General features: G+C 40.7%; 1 protein-coding gene across 1 annotated transcript in view; it reads left to right on the top strand.

Annotated features, from left to right (window-relative positions):
* Positions 1 to 22,772, top strand: part of LOC124720026 (tRNA-dihydrouridine(47) synthase [NAD(P)(+)]-like) — a 227,880-nt gene that overhangs the window by 125,788 nt on the left and 79,320 nt on the right. Inside the window, exon 7 of the mRNA XM_047245275.1 lies at positions 4,578 to 4,694. Coding sequence (XP_047101231.1) covers positions 4,578 to 4,694 — 117 coding nt within the window. The remainder of the gene's footprint in view (positions 1 to 4,577; positions 4,695 to 22,772) is intronic.

The following is a 22,772-nucleotide window of genomic DNA, read 5'->3' as shown; positions in this document are numbered from 1 at the left end:
ATTTGAGCAGTGGGCGAACAAGCGTACTGTAACCTACTTCCTTTGTTTTTGGATTGCATTTCCTTAGGATTCTTACAATGAATCTCAGTCTGGCACTGCTTTACTGACGATTAATTTTATATGGTCACTCCATTTTAAATCGCTTCTAATGCCTACTCCCAGATAATTTATGGAATTAACTGCTTCCAGTTGCTGACCTGCTATATTGTAGCTAAATGATAAAGGATCTTTCTTTCTATATGTTTGCAGCACATTATACTTGTCTACACTGAGATTCAATTGCCATTCCCTGCAACGTGCGTCAAACCATGTGTCAATTCATTGCAGATCCTCTTGCATTTCAGTACAATTTTCCATTGTTAAAATCTCTCAATATACTACAGCATCATCCACAAAAAGCCTCAGTGAAATTCCGATGTTATCCACAACGTCATTTATATATATTGTGAACAGCAACAGTCCTACGACACACTCCTGCGGCACACGTGAAATCACTCTTACTTCGGAAGACTTCTCTCCATTGAGAATGACATGCTGCGTTCTGTTATCTAGGAACTGTTCAATCCAATCACACAATTGGTCTGATAGTCCATATGTTCTTACTTTGTTCGTTAAACCACCATGGGGAACTGTATCGAACACCTTGCGGAAGTCGAGAAACACGGCATCTACCTGGGAACCCGTGTCTATGGCCCTCTGAATCTCGTGGACAAATAGCGCAAGCTGGGTTTCACACGACCGTCTTTTTCGAAACCCGTGCTGATTCCTACAGAGTAGATTTCTAGTCTCCAGAAAAGTCATTATACTCGAACATAATACGTGTTCCAAAATTGTACAACTTATTGATGTTAAAGATACAGTTCTGCGCAGCTGTTTGACGTCCCTTCTTGAAAACGGGGATGACCTGTGCCCTTTTCCTATCTTTTGGAATGCTACGCTCTTCTAGAGACCTACGGTACACTGCTGCAAGAAGAGTGGCAAGTTCCTTCACGTACTCTCTATAATGTGTCTATTCATACTTAGTAGTGTACCTGAATTATCTGATCAAATGTATCTGGATACCTCTATGTAATACAGAGTTGATCACTAGATGTCATGAGAAGTGGAGCCACAAGTATAAAAGGATGCAGGGAGTGCTGTGATCTCTGTGGAGAAGCAGTAACAGCACAATGGGTTGGACAGGAGAGGGCAGTGATGTTGAATGTGGACGAGGCATTGGATGCCACCTGAGTAGCATACCGGTAGATGAGGGGTGTTCAAAAAGTAAGGTGACTTCATATTTTCATGAAAAAATATTTATTTATTCATCAATATTCATGTTGTCCCCTTCAAAGTAATCCCCCTCAGATGCAATACACTTGTGTCAACGCTTCTTCCAATCCTCAAAGCAATTCTCGTAAGCACATTTTGGTACAGCCTCGAGTACTTACAGCGATGCAGTTTTCATTTCCTCAATCGCTGAAAATCTTCGTCCTTTCATAGGTCTCTTCAAGTTTTGGAAACAGGAAAAAGTCACAGGGAGCCAAATCCAGTGAATATAGTGGCCGAGGCACGAGTGTCGCATTGCTTTTGGCCAAAAAATCTCTCACAAGGAACGATGAATGAGAAGATGCATTATCGTGCTGCAAAAGCCATGAGTTGTCTTTACACTATTCCGGACGTTTTTCGCATATTTCTTCTAGCAAACGGCGCATAACGTCAAGGTGATACTCATTATTGATCGCACAATCTTGGGGCAAAAATTCGTGATGCACTACACCACAGTAATTAGAAAAAACAGTGAGCAAAACTTTGACATTTGATTGAATTTCGCGTGCCTTTTTTTTTAGTCTTGGCTCTCCGGGATGCTTGCATTGGGACGATTGGGCCTCGGTTTTGGCATCGTAACCGTAAACCCGTGTCTCGTCACCAGTTATGACCCTTTTGAGTGTATCAGGATCATCACTGACGTCATTCGAGAGCCCCCGAGCCATGCTTGTGCGACGGTTCTTCTGATCAAAATAGAAGTTTTGGAACAAGCTTCACTGACACACATCTCGTGCCCAAAACATCAGAAAAAATTGACAACACAAGCCGACTGATATGCCAACATCCTCGGCAACTTCTCTTACGATAATTCAAAGATTTTCCAAGACAATTTTCTTCACAGCTTCAACGTCATTGATGTGCTGGGGCGTCCAGAGTGAGGTTCGTCATTGCCACCTTCTCAACCATCCTGGAAGAGCTTATACCACTCATAACATTATTTATTTTTTTGTAACTTAGAGCAGACTCACCATATGCCACTGTCAACATTTAAAGCGCTTTAGAGCACTTGATTCCATTTTTCACACAAAATTTGATACAAATCCTTTGCTCCAGTTTTTTATAATAATCGAAAATTTCTGAGCACACTAAAACACGTCAAACCTTTCTATCTGTCAGAAACAAATGAAATGTGCTGTACACTTGAAACTGTGAGCATTTGTTTGGGACACATGTATCGAAAGTTCATTGACCACGCAATTTGAAAAGTCGCCTTCCTTTGTGAACAGCCCTCATACATCAGGGAAATTTTGACCCCTCTAAAGTTGCCCAAATCCACTGGTGGTGATGTCATTGTGAAGTGGAAACTCAAAAAACAACCAGTGCTAAACCAAGAGTAGGTTGACCTTACGTACTAATGAACAAGGACTGTTGAGCATTGTGGAGGATGGTTGTAACAAAATCACTGGAAGGAATCGCTTGTGAATTCGAAAGTATTAGTCACATTGGGAGTTACTATGAATGGGGTAGAGTGGTCAAGCAGCTCTTCACAAGCCACGCATACTTGTAGGTGGTGCTAAGTGAAGCTTGATGTCATAAAGAACAGTGGGCGACAGGAAATATGTGATTTGGAGAGGCGCATCATGCTATACCTCCTGACAATCCAATGGAAAGTTTTGGGTTTGGAGATTGTTACCTGCCACTGTGCGTGCAGAGTCCAATCCGTCATAAGGGCTAAGGGTTGGCACACCCCATATTAATGTCCTCTAGTAGATATCAGGATACTTTTGAGCAGTTAGTGTGTAAAATGATTGTGTAACTGTTACAGGTATTATACAAGGGCAAAAAAGGTAAAATGGATAACAGAAATGTGTGGTATTAATATTCAGTTAATTTGCGCAGAACATAGTTGTGTGTGTTGGCTCAAATGACACATTACACTACTGGCACATTAATATTGCTACACCAAGAAGAAATGCAGATGATAAACGGGTATTCATTGGATAAATATATTATACTAGAACTGACACGTGACTACATTTTCACGCAATGTGGGTGCATAGATCCTTAGAAATCAGTACCCAGAACAACCACCTCTGGCCGTAATAACGGCCTCGATACGCCTGGGCATTGAGTCAAAGAGAGCTTGGATGGCGTGTGCAGGTACAGCTGCCCATGCAGCTTCAACACGATACCACAGTTCATCAAGAGTAGTGACTGGCGTATTGTGACGAGCCAGTTGCTTGGCCACCATTGACCAGATGTTTTCAATTGGTGAAAGATCCGGAGAATGTGCTGGCCGGGGCAGCGGTCGAACATTTTCTGTATCCAGAAAGGCCCGTACAGGACCTGCAACATGTGGTCGTGCATTATTGCAGGGATCGAATGAAGGGTAGAGCCACGGGTCGTAACACATCTGAAATATTACGTCCACTGTTCAAAGCCCCATCAATGCAAACAAGAGGTGAATGAGACGTGTAACCGATGGCACTCCGTGCCATCATGCTGGGTGATACGCCAGTATGGCAATGACGAATACACGCTTCCAATATGCGTCCACCGCAATGTCACCAAACATGGATGCGACCATCAGGATGCTGTAAACAGAAGCTGGAGTCATCCGAAAAAATTACCTTTTGCCATTCGTGCACCCAGGTTCGTCGTTGCGTACACCATTCCATGTGCTCCTGTCTGTGATGCAGCGTCAACGGTAACCGCAGCCGTGGTCTCCGAGCTGATAGTCCCTGCTGCTGCAAACATTGTCGAACTGTTCATGCAGATGGTTGTCGTCTTGCAAACGTCTCCATCTGTTGACTCAGGGATCGAGACGTGGCTGGACAATCTGTTACAGCCATGTGGGTAAGATGCCTGTCATCTCGACTGCTAGTGATACGAGACCATTGGGATCCAGCATGGCGTTCCGTATTACCCTCCTGAACCCACCAAATCTATGTTCTACTATTGCGATATGATAAACCACAATCGTGATAGGCTACAATGCGACCTTTATCAAAGTCGAAAACTTGATGGTATGCATTTCTCCTCCTTACACGAGGCATCAGAGCAACGTTTCACCAGGCAACGCCAGTCAACTGCTGTTTGTGTATGAGAAATCGGTTGGAAACTTTCCTCATATCAGCATGTTGAAGGTGTCTCCACCGGCACCAGCCTTGTGTGAATGCTCTGAAAAGCTAATCATTTGCATATCACAGGATCTTCTTCGTGTCAGTTAAATTTCACGTCTGTAGTAAGTCATCTTCGTGGTGTAGCAATTTTAATGGCCAGTAGTGTAATTTCCTGTTTCTTGCAATTAATGGCACATTTTTTTATAGATATGCGGAAACAACCCCCATGTGATGTCCCGCTGTGCGCAGATGTTGGAAGAACAGATCTCCCTGGATTTCCTGGACATCAACCTCGGCTGTCCCATCGAGCTCGTGTACGAACAGGTAAGTGTCGCACATTTCACGGTTTGGGCAAATTTCTGCAGTTTTGTTAATATGTTGGTCCCGTGCTCTAGACTGGGTGACAATGGGCTGTTGTGCTGCACTAAAGAGGTAATCTTGCTCCTGTGATGTGCATCACAAGGCTGGATGTTGTAATTTTGTATGCTCAAAACTACAGGATTTGTGAGCTTTTGTGACAGGTGTTGTTCAGTGGACAAGTGTTGGAATACAAATCCAAATAATGTGGGAGTCACTTTGTCTTTTACCACTGTATAAGGGGACTACTCAGGAGGATGCTGTCATAAGGAAAAACAAAACTGAACATTCGCCATGTAGTGGAGATACTGAGTCGCAATAGACACGACAAAAAACCTGCCACAAAGTAAGCTTTCAGCTGACAAGGCATTTGTCAACAATAGATGACACACACACACACACACACACACACACACACACACACACACACACATGCATGACCACAGTCTGATAGCTGAAACCAGACTACTACTCCAGAGTCTGTGGTCATGTGTGTAGTAGTTGTGCTGGCGTGTGTGTGTGTGTGTGTGTGTGTGTGTGTGTGTGTGTGTGTGTGTGTCTGTCATCTATTGTTGACAGGTAGTCTGGCTTCAGCAATATTATGAAAAGGAAAGTTGCTACTCACCATATAGCGGAGATGCTGAGTCGCAGATAGACACAACAAAAAGACTCACTCTCACAATTAAAGCTTTTGGCCAATAACGCCTTCGTCAACAATAGACCTCCTCCCCCTTGCCCCCCTCCCCACTCCCCCCCCCCCACACACACACACACACAAACACGCACACACGACTGCAGTCTCAGGCAACAGAAACCACACTGCCTGTGGTCATGTGCATGTGAGTTGCATTTGGGTGTGTTTGTATGTATGTATGTATGTATGTCTTTCTGTCATCTATTTTTGACAAAGGCCTTATTGGCTGAAAGCTTATTTTGTGATTTTTTTTTTTTTTTTTTTTTTTTTTTCTTATTGGCCGAAAGCTTATTTTGTAATTTTTTTTATTTATTTTATTTTATTTATTTATTTATTTATTTTTTTTTTTTTTTTTGCTGTGCCCCTCTGCGACTCAGCACCTCATTTATATGGTAAGTAGCAACTATCCTTTCCATAATTATGTTACATTCTATCCTAGATTTTCTGTTGTTCAAAAACTAAACATTCTATGGAGTGTGGAATGTAAGATCCCTTAATGAGACTGGTAGGTTGGAAAATATAAAAAGGGGAGAGAATATGTTGATGTTAGATATAGTGGGAATTAGTGAATTCAGTGGCGAAAAAACTGGACTTCTGGTCAGGTGAATACTGGACTATAAATATAACATCAAATAGGGGTAATGCAAGAGTAGGTCTAATAATGAATAAGAAAATTTGACTCCGGTTAAGATACCATGACCGTCATAGTGAACGCATGCAGTATTGTGGCCAGGACCGGTATAAAGTCAACATCCACCACAATAATACAATTTTATATGCCAACTGGATCCTCACACTTGAAGAGATTGCAGAAATGTATGACGAGATAAAAGAAATTATTCAGATACTTAAAGCAGATGAAGATTTAATTGTGATGGGGGTATGGAATTCAGTTGCTGGAAAAAGAAGTGAAGGAAAAATAGTAGGTGAATATGGACTAGGGGAAAGGAAAACAAGAGGAACCTACTTGATAGAATTTTGCACATGGCATGATTTAGTCATCACTAATACACGATTTAAGAATCATGAAAGAAGGTTCATGGTGCCTCTTTCTTCAAGCTTAAGAATTTTGTTGTAATTTTTATGGTTTTGTAGGTACATATAATTAATAGTAGGTAATGTTCAATCACAGAAGCTGAGATTATGTAAGAGCAAGTAGAAAACAAATTATAGAGACATAATACAAACTACAATGATGAAAAAAAAAATCGCAACACCAAAAATAATTGTTGTAGAGTATTGACGTTTTCGGAATACATTTGTCTAGGTGACACAATTTAAGTGATTAACATTGCAGGGTCACAGGTTAATGTAAGTGCAATATAACCATTGCAGATGTGAAATGCTGGAATACCAATAACCAGTGTTGCCACCAGAAGATTGAATGCAAGAATGCAAACATGCATACATTGTGTTGTGCAGGTGTCGGATGTCAGGTTACGAGATGGACTTCCATTCCCGTTGCACTCGGTCGAGTCAGTACAGGGACGACTAATGCCGTTTGTCGATGGCGTCGGAGTTGTCATCCGACGACGTTCTGCGTGTGCTCGATTTAAGACAGATCCGGTGATCGAGCAGGCCGAGGCAACGTGTTGACACTCTACAGAGCACATTCGGTTACAACAGTCTTGTGTGTGAGAGCTTTATCCTGATAGAAAACACACCTTGGAATGCTATACATGTACAGCCACATGACAGGTTGAATCAGCATATTGATGTATAAATTTTCAGTCACGGTGTGTGAGGTAACGACAAGAGTGCTCCTGCTTTCATACAAAATCACACCCCAGACTGTGATTCCTGGTGTAAGTAGAGCATATCTAGCACACAGACTTGGTGGTTGCACGTTCTCCACTGGCCTCCATCTAAGCATTATACAGCCACCATTGGCCCCAAGGCAGAACCAGCTTTCATCATAAAACACAACAGTCCTCCAACCTGCCCCCCAATGTGCTGTCACTCGATACCATTGAAGGCGTAAATGCCGGGGGTTTGGTGTCACTGGCATCTGTCTCAGAGCTTTCCTCAAAGTAACCAATTTATAAGGGTTTGTTGTGTCACTGTGGGGCCAACTGCTGCTCAGTTTGCTGCTGCAGATGCCGCACGATGTGCCGGACCCGTTTGCCGAACACTGCGGTCTCTCCTCTCAGTACTGGCGCGAGGCCATCCAAAGCACTGTCATCTTGCGACTGTACACTCTCGTGACCGTCACTGCCAGCAATCGTGTACAGTGGCTACATTCCTGCCAAGTCTTTCTGCAATATCACAGAAGGAACATCCAGCTTCTCGTATTCCTATTACGTGATCTCTTTTGAACTCGGTGAGATGTTGATAATGGGGTCTTCATCACTTTAAAGGCATTCCTGACTGTAGTGCGCCAGGGTGTATACGGCCCGGGACATCCGGGAGATCCGGGAAAAACCCGGGAATTTTTTAGAATTCGGGTATTTTTCATTGTTTTAGATTTCAGTTAAAGTTTTGTAGGTTTGACGTGTAAGATCTGATATGCTGACAAAGAACTTTAGTCCAGTACTGCTGAACAATACTGCAGCAATGAAACATAAATCAGACAATAACACCAAAATAAAAGTTTATTTGTATAGAAATGGGTAATTTACACAATGCACAGACCAGTTTGCCGACACCAAAAAGTGTCAAAGGCTTTAGGCCGAAGATTATGCAGTACGTCCGTGACAACTAATGTGCATTCGATGTGCGTCACGTCACAATTGTATACATTTCTAACAGATCACCGGAAAATATTACGAATAGTGGCTTGAGATGCGTTACTTACAAAGTAAATTTCCATGCAAGATGATTTATGTTACGTGTGAGAATGTGCAGTGAATTTCTTAAATCACAGGGCGTTATAACTCTCATTCAAAACGTAACACTTTGAGGATCAGCCATTTGAAAAATGTCGGGCCCAGAAGATAAGTCATTTATGCCACTATTTAAAATTTTACCGGCACATTTGTATTTGATATGACTTAACGTGTAACACGCGCTAAAAAAAGACCGAGCTTCAAGTTAGTTTTCATATTTAATGTTGTTCTTACATAGATAAAAAATTATGCGATCGATGGCAAAAAGTGTAATTGACCTTCAAAAAAATGTGCATAATGTGTTATTGAGGAATGTCACAAGTCTTTTCATGCCAGAACACCTTGACTTTTCTACGCAACTGTTAATCATTTTGGCACAATTTTAATTGCCAAATTAGAGCCTGTTAGTAGGCCTATGGACTTCCTATCATTGTAGGACTAATAACAGTGGATGCCAATAGACGATGCAATTCTTGTTCGTTCATACAATTCTACTTACTAGTTAACCAGTGTAGAAAAGCACTTTGCTGAGTGGAGCGAACTCGGCCCACGTTCGTAACGTACGCGCCGCGGCCTGTCTTTCTCGTAGGCCTCGTGCTCTGAATAACTGCCGTCATTCGCTAGCGAGATCACGTGTAATGAGCTATGACTGGCTAACAAAAGTGCATCACTCAACGCAATCTCTATTTTAGAGTTTCGGAAGCTACCGTGCTGTAATTTGTGGAATTTGTGTATATACTTTCGCAATACGAAAATAAACTATGTGCATATTGTCTCGCATCAAACAACTTTCCAAACGCATTGTTTTTCCTGGATTTCGTTTCCTAAAGTGCTGGGACGTCCTCCGCCGGTAAAAGACCTTTACTATTCAGAGGACTGATAGGTTTTACAGCTCCGAGGGAAAGCATACTGTTACTTAAGACGGATGTATTTTCACCCGCTTTATACGTAATTTCATCTGGGAGAAATTGTGTTTTTAACCGGGAAATCCAGGAAAAATCCGGGAATTTTTTTTTCTTGTCCACGTAGACACCCTGTGCGCGTCATTTACGATAGTGGCCGAGTTTAGGTTTGTTCTGCGCATCTGACGTCACAAAACACAGTCAGCCAATGAACAGAGAACGACGTTGCCAGAGCTGGACTGCAGTGCAGAGCGCGGACGAGTGTCGTAAGTTTTAGAAACGGTCAGTCATAGATAAAGTAATTGAACAAAAGCAATGTCTTGATAGCAGACTTTCTTTTATGGAAAGTTTGTAAAAAGCATTCTTTATACTAATAGCTTCATATTCTATTAATTAATTAAACCAAACAAGCAATAAGCCTCCTAATTCAGGTGATAGCAAGGAAAGATGTTTGTATCATTGCTTTTTCGCAATAAAGAACAGCGGTAATTGTTTATTTCCTACTGTACTTCGACAAAACGTGAGTAATTCATAGTCATACAAACTGTTTTTGTCGGTATTTTGCATGCTATTTTAGAGTCCTCCAGGTATTGTGTTGAATGACGAGCTGCGTTAGCGTAATGGTTAAGGTGTTTGGCCGTTGAGCCTAAGGTTCTGAATTCAAACCATGTTAATTGATTAATTTTTTTCTTTATTTAAAAAAAATATCAAAGTGTCTTACTTCATGAATTTTATTAGTTTTAATGTAATTTTTTTGAAATTTCTAGTGCTTTGTCTCTTCATTGTAATTATAATAAGTTTTTGGTTTTTCTAATTCTGTTCTCCAATATTTCTTTTCACAGCAATTAAAACCAGTGAAAAGCACACATACAGTCTTCACTTTATCTGTTTTGTTTGTATGTCTTCTCTTCTGCAGTTGCTGTTTTACTATTCATATTGAGATACATTCTTTTGTGACAGTATTAAAAGAATTATTTAGAACAGAATTCCGGCTCATACATTGCCGAACTACTTGACTGTCTGATTCAATTCTTTGCTTCGCTTCTTTGGCAACATCATATTCAATGTTTTCGTCAACTGATCTATGTTTTGGCAAGTATTTGCTGACCGTTGTGACAAACACAAATTGTTTGCGCACTGCACATCACTGACAATATATTTTAGTTTCTATGTTTTATTACGTCCACAATTCAGTTTTGTGTACTTCGCCAACTTTGTCTTAATCAGAATGTTTTAGAAAAAGCGAAATGACTCTGGTATAAATAAAACTTTTATTACAGTCGCGAAAGACAGAATATTTCTCAGTATTACATACGACAACAATCTGGTACTTAAATTAAATGAGATTTTGTTATACAGTAAATTTTATATGAAATTTAGGTATCTTGTCGACATTTCGTTCTCAACATTGTGGAAACTAAAATTGACCATACGGAAAGTATACTCAATGGACTTTTACCTCTGCAAACTGTTCAAAATTTCGTGCAATGGTTTACGACATCTAATGCTGCACAATAACTGCGTTGAACATCGAAACAAAATTAAGTCTTTTATAGGGGGAAGGTATCAGTCAAGAAGATGTGTAAAAATCAAATTTTTGGTCCAAATAGTTTTTATGAAATTGAATGATAAAGTGTGTCAAAGCAGTCAGAACACCGTGTGTCTGCACAGGCGAGCAGTGCAGTGATGACAAAATCGCGCACAGCGCGGAATGCGGGGAGCACGTCTTTGTAGCAGCGAAAGGGTTAATGCGGCCGTGGCGGCTTTACTTCATGAACTGCGCGCTCCCCCCTAAACGTAAGCTTGCGAACTACACTTTACTATGGCGCTGCTTCTCTTGGTGCGTGCGTCGTGTGCAACTGGCAATGCAGCAATCTCCCGCGTCTAGGCGGGCATGCGCGAGCCGCCAAGATAAAAGAATTGAACTATAACAACTACTCGCCACACCCAATCTCATCATTAACTAATGCCAATGACTATTACAGCATCTATTTAATGGAAATCGGATTTGCATCCTCATAGTGGTGCTATTAGCGCACCACTCTTATCCAACTGGCATGAAATTTGAATAGACGTAATCTTTCAGATGTAGAAACACATGATCACCTTTTGTTTACATTGCATAACTCCACTGTCAGTATACCTCATAACATGACAAGAAATTTTCACAATTGATATATAAATGATGAAACAACGCAGACTCTTGCATTAGCATTCACATACACATTCGCATCACATTCCTTTACTGATTGGATTCTGATTCTGATTATTACTGAATTAATGCAAGTATATGTTGAAAATGTAATTCGAAAGCAAAGTGTTATTCAAAGCCATTTGTATTATTTATGCTGTTCCAGTCACAACATAGTTTCAAAAATAATCCGAGGCAAGAGCCATATGTTAAAGGCGAAGTTTGTGTGGGAGAGTTTTGAGTTGGTTTCACCAACATCTCTCAAAAAGCAATCCACAGTTTTCAACATTACATTGGAGAAATTTGATGGTTTTTCTGATAGGTGTCTCAGTCAAATGTTTTCAGTGATATTTTTCAAATCCCATAAACTGAAAACACTGAGAACTTTGGCTTGGAGTGGACCTATCTTATGAAACACATTTTTTGACATAAATTATGAAATATTGCAATGTTTTATCTCATTAGCATTTTGTATAAAAGAAAATTTTCTTGACAACAATTTATGTCAAAGATACAGCACAGTTGCATTCCAGGTTCGTGTAGAATTTCATTGTTATAGCTAAATAAAAGTAATTGTAACCTCCTAAATGTGAATAGTAAAATTATTTTTTTTTCCTCGATAGAGCTTGTATACATGGAAGAGACCTGGAGACTTTTAAGACGGAGATTTTTTTAAACATATTTCTGTAAGACATTTTGAGGGGCAAGTGTGGACCATGACAACAATTTATTGGAGCTGTAGATAAAAACTGAGGAAAACTCGAAAAAGGTAGTACTTTAAGGATATGGGACCAGGACGAATTAAAAGAACCAGAGGTTCAGAATTTCAGATGGAGCATTATCCAACGGTTGACTAGAACAGGTAAAAGGAATATAGCAGAAGACAAATGGGTAGCTTTAAGAGATGAAATAGTGAAGACAGCAGGGGATCAAATAGGTAAAGAGAGAAGGCCTAGTAAAAATCTATGGGTAACGGATGAAAGGAGAACATTTGAAAGTGCAGCAAATGAAGTGAGCGGAAGGGGATACAAACATTTAGAAAATGAGATTGACAGAAAGTGCAAAATTGCTCAGCAGGAATGGTTAGAGGACAAATGTATGGATTTAGAAGCATATCTCACTAGGAGAAACATAAATACTGCCTACAGGAGAAAAGACAAGCAGCTGTATGAATAGTAAGAGATGAGATGACAAACCATCCCTAAACAAAGAAGGGAAAGCTGAAAAGTGGAAGGAGTTTATAGAGGGTCTATACAAGGGAGATGAACTTGAAAGCAATATTTTAGAAATGGAAGTGGACATAGATGAGGATGACAAGGGAGATATGATACTGCGAGAAGCATTTGACAAAGCTCTGAAAGATCTAAGTCGAAATAAGGCCCTGGGGGTAGACAATATTCTGTCAGAGCTACTCATAGCCTTGGGAGTGCCAGCCATGATAAACCTCTTCCACCTAGTGTACGAGATGTACGAGACAGGTGAAATACCCTCAGAGTTCAAGAAGATTGTAATAATTCCGATTTCAAAGAAATCATGTGCTGAGAAGTGCAAATATTATTGGACTATCAGTGTAATAAGTCTTGTTGCAAATTACAAATACAAATTATTTACAGAATAATGGGAAAACTGGTAGAAGTTCACATCAAGGAAGATCATTTTGAATTCCGGAGAAATATAACAACACACAGTGAAATACTGACAACATGACTTCTCTTAGAAGATAGTTTAAAGAAGAAAGGCAAACTTACATTTATAGCTTTTGTAGATATGGAGAAAGCTTATGACAGTTTTGACCGGAATACAGTCATTGAATATTTGAAGGTAGTAGGAATAGAATACAGGGAGCAAAAGGTTGTATGGAACTGGTGGAGAAACCAGGTAATAGTTAAAAGAGTCCAGGGGCATAAAAAGGAAGCAGTCGTTGAGAAGGGAGTGAGGCAGGGTTGTACCCTACCACCAATGTTATTCAATCTGTATGTTATGCAAGCAGTAAAGGAAACCAAAGAAAATTTTGGAAAAAGAATTTAAGTTCAAAGAGAAGAAATAAAAACTTTGACATTTGCTGTTGACATTGTAATTAAGTCTGAGACAGCAAAGGACTTGGATGAGTTTTGCTATTTGGTCGAAATAGAGAGGATATAAAATGTAGACTGGCAATGGCAAGAAAACCATTTCTAAAGAAAAGAAATGTGTTAACATTGAATATAGATTTAAGTGTCAGGAAGTCTTTTCTGAAAGTATTTGTATGGAGTGTAGCCATGTAGGGAAGGGAAACATGAATGACAAACATTTCAGACAAGAAGAGAATAGAGGTTTTTGAAATGTGGTGCTACAGAAGAATGCTGAAGATTAAATGAGTAGATCACGTAACTAATGAGGAGGTACTGAACAGAATTAGGGAGAAAAGTTTGTGGCAAAACATGGCTCAAAGAAAGGATCAGTTGATAGGACACATTCTGAGACATCAAGGGATCACCAATTTTGTATTGGACGGCAGTGTGGGCAGTAGAAATTGTAGGAGGAGACCAAGAGACGAATACAGTAAACAGGTTCAAATGAACGTAGATTGCAGCAGAGTTTGGAGATGAAAAGGCTTGCCCAGTATAGTGCAGCATCAAACCAGTCTCAGATTGAATGCAAAAACAGCAGTGTTTCATTTCTACAACATGTTTCACTTAATTTAATGTTGTTGTTGTTGTTGTTGTTGTTGTCTTTGTCTTTGTCTTCAGTCCTGACACTGGTTTGATGCAGCTCTCCATGCTACTCTATCCTGTGCAAGCTTCTTCATCTCCCAGTACCTACTGCAGCCTACATCCTTCTGAATCTGCTTACTGTATTTATCTCTTGGTCTCCCTTTACGATTTTTACCCTCCACGCTGCCCTCCAATGCTAAATTTGTGATCCCTTAATGCCTCAGAACATGTCCTACCAACCGATCCCTTCTTCTAGTCAAGTTGTGCCACAAACTCCTCCCCAATTCTATTCAATACCTCCTCATTAGTTACGTGATCTACCCATCTACGAGGTGCATTCAAGTTCTAAGGCCTCCGATTTTTTTTCTAATTAACTACTCACCCGAAATCGATGAAACTGGCGTTACTTCTCGACGTAATCGCCCTGCAGACGTACACATTTTTCACAACGCTGACGCCATGATTCCATGGCAGCAGCGAAGGCTTCTTTAGGAGTCTGTTTTGACCACTGCAAAATCGCTGAGGCAATAGCAGCACGGCTGGTGAATGTGCGGCCACCGAGAGTGTCTTTCATTGTTGGAAAAAGCCAAAAGTCACTAGGAGCCAGGTCAGGTGAGTAGGGAGCATGAGGAATCACTTCAAAGTTGTTATCACGAAGAAACTGTTGCGTGACGTTAGTTCGATGTGCGGGTGCGTTGTCTCGGTGAAACAGCACACGCGCAGCCCTTCCCGGACGTTTTTGTTGCAGTGCAGGAAGGAATTTGTTCTTCAAAACATTTTCGTAGGATGCACCTGTTACTGTAGTGCCCTTTGGAACGCAACGGGTAAGGATTACGCCCTCGCTGTCCCAGAACGTGGACACCATCATTTTTTCAGCACTGGCGGTTACCCAAAATTTTTTTGGTGGCGGTGAATCTATGTGCTTCCATTGAGCTGACTGGCGCTTTGTTTCTGGATTGAAAAGTGGCATCCACGTCTCCTCCATTGCCACAACCGACGAAAAGAAAGTCCTATTCGTGCTGTCGTTGCGCGTCAACATTGCTTGGCAACGTGCCACATGGGCAGCCGTGTGGTCGTCTGTCAGCATTCGTGGCACCCACCTGGATGACACTTTCCGCATTTTCAGGTCGTCATGCAGGATTGTGTGCACAGAACCCACAGAAATGCCAACTCTGGAGGCGATCTGTTCAACAGTCATTCGGCGATCCCCCAAAACAATTCTCTCCACTTTCTCGATCGTGTCGTCAGACCGGTTTGTGCGAGCCCGAGGTTTTTTTCGGTTTGTTGTCACACGATGTTCTGCCTTCATTAAACTGTCGCACCCACGAGCGCACTTTCGACACGTCAATAACTCCGTCTCCACATGTCTCCTTCAACTGTCTATGAATTTCAATTGGTTTCACACCACGCAAATTCAGAAAACGAATGATTGCACGCTGTTCAAGTAAGGAAAACGTCGCCATTTTAAGTATTTAAAACAGTTCTCATTCTCACCGGTGGCGGTAAAATTCCATCTGCCATACGGTGCTGCCATCTCTGTCACGTATTGACAATGAACGCAGCCTCATTTTAAAACAATGCGCATGTTTCTATCTCTTTTCAGTCCGGAGAAAAAAAATCGGAGGCCTTAGAACTTGAATGCACCTCATAATCTTTAGCATTCTTCTGTAGCACCACATTTCGAAAGCTTCTATCCTCCTCTTGTCCAAACTATTTATCGTTCATGTTTCACTTCCATACGTGGCTACACTCCGTATAAATACTTTCAGTAATGACTTCCTGACACTTCAATCTATATTTGATGTTAACAAATTTCTCATCTTCAGCAACGCTTTCCTTGCCATTGCCAGTCTACATTTTATATCCTCTCTACTTCGACCATCATCAGTTATTTTACTCCCTAAATAGCAAAACTCCTTTACTACTTTAAGTGTCTCATATCCTAATCTAATCCCCTCAGCATTACCCAATTTAATTCGACGACATTCCATTATCCTTGTTTTGCTTTTGTTGATGTTCATCTTATATCCTCCTTTCAAGACACTGTCCATTCCGTTCAGCTGCTCTTCCAAGTCCTTTGCTGTCTCTGACAGAATTACAATGTCATCGGCGAACCTCAAAGTTTTTATTTCTTCTCCATGGATTTTAATGCCTACTCCAGATTTTTCTTTTGTTTCCTTTACAGCTTCCTCAATATACAGATTGAATAACATCAGGGGTAGGCTACAACCCTGTCTCACTCCCTTCCCTACCACTGCTTCCCTTTCATGTCCTTCGACTCTTATAACTGTCATCTGGTTTCTGTACAAATTGTAAATAGCCTTTTGCTACCTTTATTTAAAACACCTTCAGTTGTCTCTGTAAAGTCAGTTTAATAAGATCATAAACTCTTCTCATGTCTAAAAGAGAGTTTATCACTCACATAAAATATTTCCATGTGTTGTTCTGTAACAGACATCCAATTTTTAATACACTGCACCAGTACACCGTATTTTCTCACTTGCATGTTTTTATATATCCGTTATGCGGAATACAATCATCCTTTGTTTTTGTGGCTGTAGCAATGTCTGTGTTTTTGGTGTGTCTTCTTCTTTCTTTCTCTCTCTCTCTCTCTCTCTCTCTCTCTCTCTCTCTCTCGCTCTTTCTCTCTTTCTTTCTCTTGCTCTCACTCTACCTGTCTCTTATGTGAATCTGGAATGACTTCATGCGGCACACACGGACTGTGAATGCTGTGAATGATATGCGGATGTATATTTAATTAATAGAAGTCAGTCGACTGGCTGTATTTTGATTTTTATTTCAAGTACATATTTCAGAAATGAAATGAAGTGTGCACATGCCTTATTTGGCCTGTAGTCCCTTTCTGGGAAGTTCGCCTACCTGGTGCGAGTCCCATAATTGTTAGGGCTTCTGAGACTCACAAGAGGCATCCCTGTCATGACCTGGTGAAGCATTCACACCCTCATCCAGAGGTGCTTATGTTAATTAATAAGTTAGTTCATTAGTTAGATGTTAATTAGTTCATTAATTATGGCATGGTAGGAGCTATAAAGGAGTGATAAGGTGCCGGGTTAACATTAATTCAGACCTCCTCTAAAACAAATTTATTAACAAACAGTTCTTACTCGACAGTTATTAAAAAACATATTTTCCATCACAAGACTTATTTGTAATTGATGATATTTACGCTGATCAGTATCGAGGATAAAATACCGGTGATACAACAGTGTCAAGTTTGAGCCCAATGCAATTATTATGCGAATTAAAAGTTTGAACTAAAGCTGGACAAACTACTTGTGATAAACAAAATTTAACGTAGCAATTCAAACCTAATCACAATATTTAGATAAATCCAATTTAGCAAAAGCACTTGAAATACACAACAACAGATTACAGCGTGACCCCCTTATCGTAAGTTTTGTATACATCAGTTTTTCTCATACCAAATTTAAAATATACTAATTTACTGCGCAGGAGTACTGAACAATTTCAAAACAAATTTAGGTGGAAAACTCCTTCAGATGAATGCCAAATTGAGAAACATGAACTACTCAATTACAAAAAGTAATTACTTAACTTGATAACAAATGTGCAGCATTAGAATTCATCTACTGCCACCTCAGTGGGTTTACAGAGCCATAATCTTGCAGTCTTATTTTATTTCACACATCAGTGTTCCACACACTTCCCAGCAGTACATTACACATATAATTAAATATCTGTGGTAAGACCTGAAATGGAAATCAGTCACCACTGGGCTCACACTTGCATACGAGTAATGGCCCCCACCAGGGCAAACTCAGTGACAAGCTTTTAGCATGAACAGTTGAAACAAACAAATGACAAGCCATGGAACTAATGGCACCTCACAAGGGCAGACTCAATTACAATTTTGCAAAACGTACGACTAAAACACACAGATGGGCAAGTACTCAATAATAAAGTTGCTCAGCTTCACATGGAGTTATCCAGTACTCGTGTGTAAACGCAACTGAGGTACAGCGACAGTACAGTGACAGCTGTACAAGCCTCCGACTTTGCTTTAACTGCCGATCTCCTTCGTGCAAAATGGGAGCTGCTTTCCAAATTACAGCCTTCCAAACAACCACTCTCAGCAACAACTAGGCCACACCATCACTCCCGGTGCTGCCAAGTTTTCTGGCACATACAATGGGCCACTCCCAGCACAGGGATGTGCTCGGCACCTTCCTTGTGCCACTGCCCGTCACGTGCCACCTCGTGGATCGCATTCGTACCACGAGGCTCTCTGGCTGAGAGATTCTACACAGCCAGCTATACCACCGGAGAGGCACAAAGTCAAAAAATATAAAAACTTTATGGGAGGTTCCGACGTACAGCAAAAAGTATTTACATGATCCATAGATGAACTATTCTTTTATTGAAATGATGTGAAATTTGTATACACTGAGCTGACAAAAGTCGTAGGATAGCGGTAGCATCGTGGACATGAGATACATATTAAGGGCAGTGTATTGGCGGAGTTGTCCTGTGTTCTCAGGTAATTCATGTGTAAAGGTTTTCGATGTACTTATGGCTGCACAATGGAAATTAACAGATTTTGAATGCAGAATGGAAGTTGTAGATACACGCGTGGGACATTACGTTTTGGAAATGGTTAGGGAATTCAGTATTGTGAGATCCACAGTGTCAAGAATGTGCCGACAGACCAAGTTTATGGCATTACCTCTCACCGTGGCTGCCGGCCTCCAGTTAACAACTGAGAGCAGCGGAATTTGCGTAGAGTTGTCAGTGCTAACAGACGAGCAACACTGCGTGCAAGCACCTCAGAAATCGATGTGGGGCGTACATTGAATGTATCCATTAGTACGGAGCAGTGAAATTTGTCATCAGTGGGCAACCGACGGGAGAGCCTTCGCTAATAGCCCGACATCACCTGATACGCGTCTCCTGTGCTCGTGCCCATATCGGTTGAGCCCTAGACAGTCGGAGAACCGTAGTGTGGTCAGGTGAGGCCAGATTTTGGTCGGTAAGAACTGACGGTAGGTTTCGAACGAGGCACTGACTCACGAAGCCGTTGACCCGAGTTGTCGACGAGGCACTGTGCGAGCTGGTAGCAGCTTCGTAATTGTGTGTGCTGTGTTTGTTTACATGGAATGGCCTGTGTCCTCTAGTCCAACTGAACCAATTGTTAACTGGAAATAGTTACGTTCTCCTACTAGGAGACCATTTGGAGCCATTCGTGGACTTCAAGTTCCGAAACGAGAGTGGAATTTTTATGGCTGACAATGCACCACGTCACAGGGCCACAAGTGTTCGCAATTGGTTTGAAGAACATTGCTGACAATTTGAACAAACAGTTCGGGAATCCAGATTACTCGACACAAACCACATTAAATGTTTACGGGATGTACTCGACAGGTCAGTTTGTACTCAAAATCCTGCACCAGCAACGCTTTTGCATTTATGGATGGCTATAGAGGCAGTGTGGCTCAATATTTCTGTAGGGGACTTCTGGTGACTTTTTGAGTCCGTGCCACGTCGAGTTGGTGTGCTACGTCGGGCAAAATTGGCAGGTGGCCCGTGACTTTTGTCACCTCAGTGTACACGATAAGTGTTAACATTAATAAACACAACATTATGAGAAGGATCGATTGATACTCAGTGTACAGAGGAGATGTTCATTTGCAGGCAGCCTCAACAAAAAGATTGGTACACATTTGAGCTTTTGGCCAGAAGGCCTTCTTCTAAAGTAGCAAAGAACACACGTTCACACAAGAACAACTTGCACACAAGTGACCACTGAGCCCAGACTTTGAGCAGTAGGTGCAGTTGCTTACAGTTTGATTTCAGTGGTCATGTGTGTGCGACTTGTGCTCCCTTGAATGAATGTCTGTGTGTTTTCTTTTTTAGAAGACGGTCTTTTGGCCAAAAGCCCAAATGTATAGCAGTTTTTTTGTTGTGCCTGTGTGCAACTCACCATCCCCTCTATACAGTGAGTAGCAATCAATCCTTCTCATAATATTTTCATTATTCCAGCTTGAATTTTACGTTGTTTGAATCATTAATGGAAATATTATTTTCGAGTCCTGCTTATGAAACTGGACTTAAAAAGTAGTGTTTTTAGAGAATACCAGTTCTTACATAGAAATTTGTCCATAGAATAGAATGAGTTGTCCAGGAGAACTGGTATTAGATTAGATTTAAAACTTGCTTTGCGACCTGTCAGGCATTTTATGTTATTCGCCAAATGATCAGAAATTTTTGCTGCTGAATGTTGAGCTCCTCTCTGACCCAATGACAGCTTTAATGATGGGTTGTAAGGATAATTTCCTGCTCTAGTGTAATATGCATGGACATCACTGTTCATCTTCAATTGAATTTGATTATTTATGACAAATTTCATTGACAGATAGGTGAAGAGTTACCTTCATGATGACGTGGGTGAACACCACATATTATTCTTGCCGCTTTCTTTTGTGCGATCAATACTTTCTAAGTGAGTTACCCCAGGAAGTTTTTCCGTAAGACATTACTAAGTGAAAATATGTGGAATATGTCAGGAGGTTCATTCATATGTTTCCAAGACAAGAGACTATGCAAAGTACAAAAGTAGCTGAAATTAATTATGCAAAGAATTGGTCTCTTGCTTGTGTTCATCAAATGGAATGTCAGCGTCTGTGAAGTTTATTTATTTATTTATTTATTTATTTATTTATTTATTTCGTTAACAGTGCAGAGTAATCCACTGCCTTGAAATGTAAGGTGGGTCGGATGCTTCTGAATCTAACAGCAAAGCCCTATCATTGTTACAGTCTTATTGGTATACAGTTGTTAATGCTTTTTTTTATTAATATAAAGAACATAATATATAAAGATTTCTCTGAGGTTACAGTGAATTGAATGCTTAACAACTGTTAAAATGGTTTCGTGTAATTTATTACTACCTAGTTGTTGAGAATATAATTTATATAATGCAAATGTCAAAGAAAAATAAATTTTAAAAAAAGAAAATGTAACACAATGAGAGTGGTGAAAATGATTTGCAGTATGTAGAGGGAAGTGATATGCTGTATTTGGATGTGTACTACAGTCTAAGTAGCATGTTGGTTAATAATGTACTATTTCTACCTATTTCAGATGAGAAGGTCTCGGTACAACCTCGAGCTATTCTCATCTGAAATAGTTTGTGCTAATGTATGTTTACACAGATTATACAGATTAAATGCTGATTGAGCACTTCATACATGGAGTACATGAATTTTAGCTTTACATGACAAATACACTTACGTTTGTAACTTGTTAGTAGAAATAGAATATAGTTCATTGCTACTTGAATGCATTATTCCTTAAATAACTTAATACATTTCTGGTATATAAAATTCATTGACTGTAGCTTTGAATAGAGAAGAGAATATACTTCTGTCTGCACACAGTAAGATGAGCAATACATTACTACTTCTGTGCAGTACACTTTAAACACTATGCAGTATGTCATTGGGGAGGGGGAGCCTCGGAATAAAGGTTTTTCTAGCCTTCTCCTCCCAAGCGACGTTACCTTATTACTACAGTCTTAGTATGTGGTGTGGTGTTTATATGTTTTAAGATTGTTGCATTGTTTGTGACTGTTGTGGCATGCAATGTCATGCATTGTTGGTTTTGGTCCCTTACATGTTGATCCCTTCTGAGTCATGTTCACTTAGTGTTCCTTCCTCAGTTTCGGAATCCGTGGTCGTGTTTGTGTCCTCCCATATGTTTCGTTGTGTTGTTCGTGCTTGTCTACACCTCCTTCCATATGGGTTTTGGCTCTTGTATTCTTCGTGCAGAGTGTTTGATACAATATCGGCTACGCTATTTATTGTGTTCCATTCATTGGGATTACATATTATTCTGGCGATGTGGTTGTCGTTCTGTATAGGTCTCACTTGTGCTAGTGTGTTTCACAGCAGTGTGACATGTTCTGGTGTCCCAGTTTCTCTGCATACGCATACTTTGTCATTAGTTACTCCCGTATGATTTAAATGCACCGGATACGGCCCGTGGCCTGTCAGGAAATGGACCATCCTCCGGCTTGGGTCGACATGTTTCAGTTGTAGTGTTTCGCGTACATCAGGAAAGAAAGAGAGTGTACTCGGCGACCCTTCTTGGATGCGTCCCACTCTCTCTGCCATGTTTGAATCCACCATTGTTTCATTTGTCTTTTGTTCATAATGTCAGTTCCCGTAATTTTGGTGATTTTATCGACAGTGTCACTCTTAAGCCAGTAAAGTGGAGCTCTGTAACCTATTGTTATGTCTATAGGGCAGGTCCCCATCACAACGCAAAGGGCCTCCAGTGACGCCGTGTTGGAGGCTCCGTTCATTCTGAGGAGTACATTACATTGACCTCGTCTTGCAATTGTCTTGTTAGTCTGTATGTTCAGTCTGTGAGCCCAAGCACTTGCGGCGAAGCGTGCGATGGATTTAAATATTGCAATGTTGTAGGTCCTTATTGTGGAGTCTAAACGTATGGTGTGGGATAGTGAGCCATCAGCTCGTAGGCCCGTGTTTCATAAACAGATCAGTAAACGTACAGAAGTATCACTGCCTCCTAAAAGACCATCTTCCACGGATGCTAGGAAACGTTCCTCTGCAGGGTAGGAGGAAGCTGCGGTACCAACATGATAGCTGTCCGGCCCATAGTGTACGAAGTACTACAGCATGTCTTCACGTACTGTTTCCAATTCGTTGGATTGGATGCAGAGAACCTGTATGTTGGCCAG

Source organism: Schistocerca piceifrons, chromosome 11 (assembly GCF_021461385.2).
Source record: "Schistocerca piceifrons isolate TAMUIC-IGC-003096 chromosome 11, iqSchPice1.1, whole genome shotgun sequence".
Lineage (NCBI taxonomy): Eukaryota > Metazoa > Arthropoda > Insecta > Orthoptera > Acrididae > Schistocerca > Schistocerca piceifrons.
The sequence above is the reverse complement of the archived record's forward strand: the minus strand, read 5'-3'. Positions and strand labels throughout refer to the sequence as shown.